We start from the raw sequence: 9,066 nt of genomic DNA, 5'->3' as shown, positions 1-9,066 counted from the left end.
AACTGAGCTAAAGAGTTCTTTCTTGGGTTACATACTACAAAGGCCATAAAAGAAAATGAATTGAACACTTAAACTGCGTAATAGATAATTAGGGACAGAATGAAACACTGACAATATGAAAGAAACATGCTACTGAACTGTGCTGGTCAAATTGTGCATCACTGCATGCAAAACTTGGACAAAAACGCTAAGTGGTGTATATAAGTCTTCTCTCCTCTTTGCACTGTAACAGCTATAACTGTGCAAGATGTATGCTTAATATTTTGTTATGAAAACATGGGTAACATTAGGCATAAGTAGTACTACATAACATGACTATAGCCATCCCTGTTTTTATTTATCCTCTTAGACTTCTGATCCATTTGTCACATGTGTGCTGGTCTGTGTGCACCTGTCTGTAAATAAACAGTGATAATTAAGGTAACCATTGTAGGTTATATATGATTTAGCTTTGTTGTGCTGTTTGTCAAAGGATTATTTTGTGCACTTTTGCAGAATAAAGACACATGACTGATGAATTCAATTGTAAACATTTTATTACAAAAGTTGTATGTAAACGTATAACAAATTATTGAATGATATTTAAAGGAAGTGCAAATTAACATCATAACACAATACTGAAAGGACACAGTTACATTTTATTGCTTCTTTGAATACGTGTCACTTAAGTATCTCTACTTATATTAAAACAGATGAAATGTATTGACGTTTCACATTTATTATTATATTCACATTTATTATTAGATTCAAATGATGTAAGTACGAGCCTGCGTACCACATTTCAAGTCTTTTTTTTTTCTTTTGCATTGCAATACTAGGTGGTTTAATGGTGATCTCCAGCAGTTCATAAAAAAGTCCCATGCCTTCTTCATAGTAATATCCATGTGACCCATGAACAACAGACTACAGAAATAGAAACAGCTCTAGAAAATGTCAAGTCTGTAGCTGAATCAATTCATCTAGAGTAAACAGAAACTGAAAAAATACAAAGAATATGGCTTATTACAGTTTTTCCACTGGTTGTGGTTTTTAAGGCAGCAAGATAGGTGAAAAGAATATGTATGTCAAGCTTAGTTGGTAATGCATCACCATTAAACTACCCATCAGCATGTCTTTTCACTGTAGTTCAGTGATATGATTAATGTCAGGCAACTGGCTACACAGCTTTGGTCTTTGGGTCTCTTGTCCAGGTTTAAAGTACAGATAAGTCATGGCAGGATTTTGACTTTTGTTTGAAAGCCATTTTCTTATTGTTTTTGGCCACAATTCTCCCCAGAAAACGTTTTGCCTTCTTACTGATGCTTTCTCTCCTTTTAGTATTCGCCATTCTTCTTGCATTGTCCTCCTTGCTGTCTTTTCGTAATCGGACCTGCCGAACAATACCCTCAAAAAGGTCCTTCACATTATGGTGAAGAGCTGCTGAGGTCTCTATAAACTTGCAGTCAAATACTACAGCACATGCACGACCCTCTGAAAAATAGACGGGGCAAATAATTATGCATTTTTCAGATAAAAACCCAAATGCTTATTTTTTGCCATAAATAGTCCCAGTTTTCATTTTCCCCACTGGCACCTACCCAACTTTCACTTGAGTAAAATGCAATGTGTCTATTTTAAAATTTCTAACTTCCAGCTTCATTGTTAATCAAGCCCCATTTGATTGTGGAAAGGCTGCATAAATTATTACCCTGCTTAATTTACTCTTTACTGGTACTCACAAGAATTATTCCATGCAAAGCTAATACATTTAAAGATCCCCATCACATGAGTGTGGGCAGAAATATTAACTAAGAGATATCAATACATACATTATTATGAATAGAAAGATAAGCTGTAGATCTCATTTAGAATTATTCTATTTTATTCTTACCTTCAACTGACACTTCTCTTGACCGTACTAAATCGCTTTTGTTTCCTACAAGAATAATTGGGATATCTTCTGCTTGTCTGGCTCGTCTTAGCTGAATTCTTAACTCTGATGCTTTTTCAAAACTTGCTTTGTCTGTTACTGAATACACAATGACGTAGGCATCACCCATTTTCATACAGTGATTCTGAAGCCAGTTACTGTCATCCTAAATGAAAAACATATTACAAAGATGAAAAGATATACATTTGCAGTACCATAACATTATAACTACTGTTTAATTTATGTAAGTGTATGCTTTTGAGAATGCCAAAGTCATTATGTTGAAAATTTCAACTATAGTAATATACACTGGAAAATAAAATAGTCATTCAGGCTTGAGTCATTAATAAAATTTCAGAATGTTTTACATTTTCTGTCTCTAGATCCTAATTTAATACCTTACAGTTTAATTTCAAAATCCATTAAATGAATTAATGTATGCATTTATTCTCTATATTCACCTTACCGAGCTGAAGGTCACAGATGACCCATACCCTAAATTTTCTCTCTCTAAGAACTGGGCATATTAGATAACCAGTTTATATCAGTGGCAGTGGTGCAACAGGTACAGCACACCCATCCTTGGTGCAGAAGGCTGTCAGTCTTATTCCCACACCAAGTAAATGGATTGCTGACACTGCATGGCAGCATATGGGTAGTGCTGCACTCCTGACTGGCATCCTTTGAATGAGACATTAAACCAAGGTCCCATATGCTTGAGTTGATTGTAGACCAGGAAAATGTAAAAGATCCCACACTGCTTAATAAAATAAGTAGGGAATGTTCCCTGGCAATGTCCTGGCCAAATTTCCCCAAATAGGTTCATAGGTTCATACTAGGCTATCTGCCCTAGGGCATTTATAAGCCTAGCCAGAATGTGTTTGGCTTTCGCCACCCATTTTAAATTTGTTTTGCTATGCCCTTTTTCGAGGTTAGTATACTGTGCATCTGTCTAACAGTGACAAAGAAGTGATACCCAGGGTAAACCTACGATCTCCCATCCACTCATCAAGATTCCTCTTGAAGAGAGTCAATGAGGGACTCTGCCTAACCTGGACTGGGATTTTATTCCAGAGTGAAGGGAGCCTCTGGGTTATGAATCTGTCCCTCCAGCATGCCCTATTTATTTCAGTGCTGAGGTTCAAGTCTCGGCGCATAGCTCAATGGGATTTGGATTTTCTGAGGTGCAGCATGTCCATTAATTCCGGGTTGGACATGGCTTTATATGTCAGGCACAGATCGCCTCTGAGCAGGCGGTATGCCACTGAGTAGAGCTGGAGTTTCTTTAACCGGGCAGCATATGGCATCTGTTTGAGCCCTTTGATCCTTTTGGTGAGGTACTTTTGGGGTCTTTCCAGTTGCTGCAGGTGTCTGGTAAGGTACATCCCAAAAGGGGCATTGTACTCAATTATGGGCCTGATGTGGGATGAGTAAAGAGGCATGATGACCTCTCCTGATCTAGATGTGAATCCCTTCATGATTAGGTGGGCTATATAAAATGTTTTTCTAACCACTTTGGCCATGTGGTTGTCAAATGAGAGATTGCTATCAACTTGGGTCCCCAGGTCCCTAATTACTTCTTCTGTACTTAATGGATTACCACCTATGTAGTAATTTGTGGGCACTTTGTTTTTGCCAAAGGGGATGACTATACACTTTTTGGCATTTAGCTTGAGGCCATGGCTCTGGCACCAGTTGTCTGTTTCTATGAGGCCCTTTTGCCACCTCTGGTCTCCCCTGAAAAGAGCCCACTAGCCTACTGGTAAAGGATACATAAATATAGTTTTTAAAGAGCTTTATGTCCCTTTGCTTTTTGACCATCACTCTCTTAATTAGACCCTAGCCATTTAATCCTCCATAATAGGGAAATGATCAAGTACAATATGAAGGTGACAGCCATCAAGTGGGGTCATCCAGCAGGCAGCCATGACAATTGATTTTGCCTTTGCTGACATCTCAGCAATAAGAGCATTTGTAGACCCCAATTCTGACCCATGGACAAAGAAGAGGGATAAGCTACTCACACTTTCATCTGCTTGAGAAGACATGCTCCCATACACTTGCTAATGAAGGCTACCACCATGAGATGACGTGGTGAGACAAAAGCTTGCTCTATAATCTTGCCTTGCCTCATTGTAGATGCATGCATCCTGCTTTCAATTAGACCCTGATCCACTTTACCATTCCAGGATGAGAATATCCATCCTCTCCTACTAGCTCTGTCAAGATTCCAGGTTGATTCTTAACATATGCAGTGAAAGTCTCTTAAGTACAAGGCGTTGAATTAATTCAATACTAAAAAACTACTTCACACAACAAGTCTGAATACTTAATATCTGCAGCATAGAGTATCAATTTTACTTTCTTGTGCATTCAGATTGCATGCTCATCTATACCCTACTTACAGCACGCATTCATATTTTTGTGCGAGCCTGAACCTACCCCGACACTAAGAAGGTGCAAGGTATAGAATCAGTGCTAACCATATAACAGCATGTACTTACTGATATGTTTCTTACCTCTCCAGGAATTGTATACTCATTCAGATAATGTATTTGCTAGTCTGATTTTTTGTTAACTATGTAGACCTAGTGCATTGTAACTATTTCAGCTAGGGTATACGCTTTGCAAATAAATATAATACAGGCTCGTTAGTTTAAAATTATTCTGGCCTGACTAAGAATGCTATTACTACTGTTGATAAACGGTTTTCTAATTTTTTCGAAAACTATAAGCATGACAAAAAATATTTTGCTGTGCAGGCATGGTTTGAAAAAAAAACTAAATTTACAAACGCGCACTTACCTGTTCCCATATATCAAACACTAAAAGGGACGCCTCTTCTCCGTCTACAACCATTGACCTGTCGTAGGTATTCCCTGAAGAGGAAAAAATAAAATGTCATAAAACATATCGCATTTTGCAATATAATACTGGCATAATGATTAAGAAAGCATAGACTAATTTGCTCCAATTAAAAAACATTGCTATATAATCACCATTATGGTTGTTACTGTTTTATACAACAGTACGAGAAAACAAGTTTAAATATAGACAGAAAACCCACAGACTGCATTAAGCCGACTATTCTTTCTGGTTTCTGGAGAGCTATAAACTGGGTGTGACGGGTGTTGACCCATTGCATGACACACACGTGGGGGAACAGTGGTTATCACGCAGCACACGAACTCACAACTAATCTGTTCAAGAATTCTGGACAAAGCCAAAATACATGGGGCGCAAAGCCTCAAGTCAACATTAGGGGCCGTTTTTAAACATTACTCCCAATTTATCTAAAAGGAATACAGCAACATGTTTTGCATCAGCAAGGATTCTCTTAATACTGAATGTCTAGCAATAGTGCCCGACTGAAACAGTCATGCTTCAATCAAATATGACTGCTTAATATTTGTTATCCCACAGTAAAACATAGCCAGCACTATGATAATTAGAAATAATAAACCAAACTGATGGGTCGTGGGCGCTGCAAGAGCTACGCCCTACACCAGTTTCCACACACTTAATTTCCTAGCATCCGTATAAGTTTACTTTTTATTCAAAGAGCTCAAGCACCTAGCAGAGTGCTCGCAAACTAGGGCTGCTCTGCGCGCGCAGGTGGACGCGTGTACTTAGGTATATAATATGTCTGTAGTGTGCTCTTTTCCTCATTTGGCTGAAGGATATACTTGGCATAAAACTATACTTTTCAAGGTTGGACAGAAAATGGTAGAAGCCAAAATGTTTATGTACTGTACTTGGAACACAGCAGCATCAGCAAGATGTCATTTGTGGCTTTGGTATACAACGGCCTGGCACTCACAACTTACGCACACTTTTTAAATCACACAGTGTAAGAAGTTAAATGAATCTATTTAGATTATTTTTTCTGCAAGTTTTCAATAACTACCAAATGTCATCGCTCATTTTTCTGAATGCTTGTCTTTCACATGATAAATTTGCCATACCTGCGTCTTCTGATTCCGGGGCTTCCCCTATTCCGCCAAATATCTTTGCCAGGCTGGATTTGCCAACGCCGTGATCCCCTAGAATGATGACTTTATAAACACCGGTGTCACAGTCACTACTGGATGATATAACAGAATCAGAGGAATCTGAAGCCCAACTGTCTCTGTGCTGCTCCTCTGGGTTATAGGATGTGCAGCGGACCAGGTTCGAGACGTCTTCTTGGGGCAGGGAAGGCAGAAGGTTGCTGTGCAGGTCTCGTTCATCCACTGGCATGCTGCGTCTGTGAAGATGTTGCTGGTTCATGGAAAAGGGCATGCTACTACGTCTTCTATCCTTGTTTTTCAGTTTATTTAGAGTCATAACACGGTCTGTAAATGCAAGATGATAGAAAACTTGTTGAGTCAATTGGAACAGCCACTGACTGTAAAAAATAAGCGTATATTCTGGATTAACTTTATTGTCTGACAAACAGGATGTAAAAAACAGTCATGCAAGACACTGCAAACAATAATTATAACGATAATAATAATAATATACTTCGGGAACGGATATTTGTGTTTAAAGACACACGAACTGCAACCAGTGAGTGTCTTGTTCCAGTTTCAATCCCAGAGCTTTTGGTCAGGAATATCTAGTGTGAAATGGACGTGCACTACTCTGCTCTACACTTACCATTACCATTCAAAGGAAAGTGAACTCTTTTAGTTGGATACGACTGTGTAACGCAAACACTATTGACTATGGAGAATTACAAAAAAAATTCTTTAAAAAACACCAGGTCTATTTCCTTATCGACTGAACCCATTTACTTTATACTTGATAAGCGGTAGTTGTAGCTTGGTATACACATTCTCTGTCAAACCACACTGTACACACACACACACACACACACACACACACACACACACACCATTAATGAATCCTTTTTCCACTTAATAAAAATATGCAAACACAGGCGGAAAAGTAGTAAGATTTAACATACCCTTTCTGTTAAGCAGGAAAGAAAGACAGATGAACTTTTTAGCTCTTCTCTTTAATGCTGTTAAACCACGACGGAGTTTCCAAAATATAACGAATATACCTAGTAAAGTACCTATCACAATTTGCACTGTAACTGCGCTCCGTGAACTGCTATTACTACCGATTAGTGAGCGCAGCCTGCCTTTTATATAGTGGGTAGCCCGCCCACGCTCTGTGTCGTCATTCAGACTCTTGTCTTCCAAACGATGGCGTGTGCATAGAAGAGCTCGAGTTCCGGGGAGATCTATAGACTTCAGACGCGCATGGGGGTGGGAGCCTGGATGGGTTACAAGGGGGTTTCCTATCCTATTCCTAACTTTACGCTAGAAATGTAAGCTGCATGCCAGAATGACTAAGGTCGCAGACACGTTTGTCACTTAACTGCCTGTAAGAGACACAAGTGTGCAAGTATTGATTTTCATTCCAGGTGACATCATTTACCCTCTAGCATCATGAAATCTACTGGCAGGTCTGCGCAGGTTTCCTGTTACTTGCCATTTGCTGGTTATTATAACCAGACACGTCTGCATAGTTATTGTACATATTGTCTCATCGTGATTCAAGACACCTTACTTTCTACATGAAGGTTGCCTTGTATTCAATAAATATGTATAAGACAATTGTAGCAACCATTTACATTTTTATTAGCTGATAATGGTATTTTACAGGTGTGTAATTTTATTATACTTTTGTATCTCTCACTAAATTTAACTGTGATCTTCTCTGCATGCTCAGGATGAAAAGGAAATCCATCAGTCGTGATCAGTGTTCTACCTGAAAACATGCACTCATCCATTAATATACGTGTGTGTGTGTGTGTGTGTGTGTGTGTGTAGTCTACTATTGTTTATAGCCAGTGTATTATTTATTCTATTGGCAAGGTAAGCCTATCTGGGCTTTGAAACAGTTAAGCTTCCTTTACAAAGACATCTCGGAATATGTATACAGGATACTTCATTAACCAAAAAAAAAAAAAAATTAGGCGATTGATCTTGCATAACAATTACGTCAGAGAAGGTCATGATCTATAACCACATCATAATAGCGTTTCATCATTAGAGACAGTCCTGCATACTACTGACCATATCTAATTACATTGTTATTCATTTATTAATAGAATATAACATACAGAAATGCGTAATTTTTTGCGGCTCCCTCCCATTCATTGATGATTACAGTCTCTGCTAGCAAGACCTTACATCTCAATGGACCAGAGACGCTGCATCCTCTTGTATGACGCTAGAGCGTGCAATGTATTTTTTATTCACTTTACATTTGTTAGCAGTGTGAATGAACTGGTCCTTGGACCCTTTTTAATCACGACCAGGGTCACATGACAAAGAGGGTAACGTACATACCTCTCAACCTTTTAGAGCAAGAAATCTGGACACAGTCATCAAAAATGTGGGGGAAGTGGGGGACAAAGGCCCCAAAATAGGGACGCTTTTTAAATGTTGCTCTTACAAACTTAGAAAATTGCTAGAATAACAGGTTTTGCATTAGTATGAATTTTCTGAAGGATATGAAGTCTGAAACTCAAGTATCTGTCATTATTTTCTGACTCCAACCCTCAATAATTTGCTATAGATTTGCCAAAAAAAAAACACAATTTTATGAGAAACAGACCAAATATTTGAGGCAAAAATCTGTACAGTTGAGAGGTATGGTAAGGTAAGGTTATACACACACATTTGGCTATAATCTCTCTTACTATAGAAGTTCACTACTAATCACAAACTGTTTTGTATCCTGGGGTGGGGAGGGGAACATTTTTTTTCTTCTTACTTAATAAAAATTAACTGGTTTTAATAAACTTTTCTGCTTGATATTCTGTATGTTTCTAGAAGAAAATACTTTGATTTGATTTTAGCCTTGGGTATCATTGCTGTGTTATGAATGGGAGGAAGATACCTGTTGTGTTTTTACTTGTTAATGCTTGTGCTAAGGCTAGCCTTTGTGGTTTCCAAGAACTGTAGTAGACTTTTATGGGATGATAGTTAATTACTTACAGCTCAACCTCTTAGTGTAATAAATCTGGACAAAGCCAAAAATAATGGGGGGAGGGTCAAAAGCCTCAAAATAGGTACATATTTAACTACTGCTCTTACAGATTTAGAACATTGCCAGAATTGTAGATTTTGCCTTAGCATATATTTCTGAAGGATATGAAG

At 38.3% G+C, this 9,066-nt stretch overlaps 1 protein-coding gene across 1 annotated transcript; it reads right to left on the bottom strand.

Annotated features, from left to right (window-relative positions):
• Positions 1 to 518: 518 nt before the first annotated feature.
• On the bottom strand, positions 519 to 7,020 carry LOC122810200 (GTP-binding protein RAD-like). The gene is made up of 5 exons (XM_044081685.1): positions 6,858 to 7,020; positions 5,875 to 6,243; positions 4,715 to 4,788; positions 1,871 to 2,075; positions 519 to 1,470 (listed from the first exon to the last, which is right to left on the bottom strand). Exons 2-5 carry the CDS (start codon positions 6,233 to 6,235, stop codon positions 1,193 to 1,195), a joined length of 918 nt encoding a protein of 305 aa, XP_043937620.1. The 5' UTR covers positions 6,236 to 6,243; positions 6,858 to 7,020; the 3' UTR covers positions 519 to 1,192.
• Between the last annotated feature and the right edge of the window lie 2,046 nt (positions 7,021 to 9,066).

The sequence above is a fragment of the Protopterus annectens genome, chromosome 8.part1 (genome assembly GCF_019279795.1).
Source record: "Protopterus annectens isolate FY-2018-M chromosome 8.part1, PAN1.0, whole genome shotgun sequence".
Classification (NCBI taxonomy): Eukaryota; Metazoa; Chordata; order Ceratodontiformes; family Protopteridae; genus Protopterus; species Protopterus annectens.
This window is presented reverse-complemented; position numbering and strand designations above follow the sequence as displayed.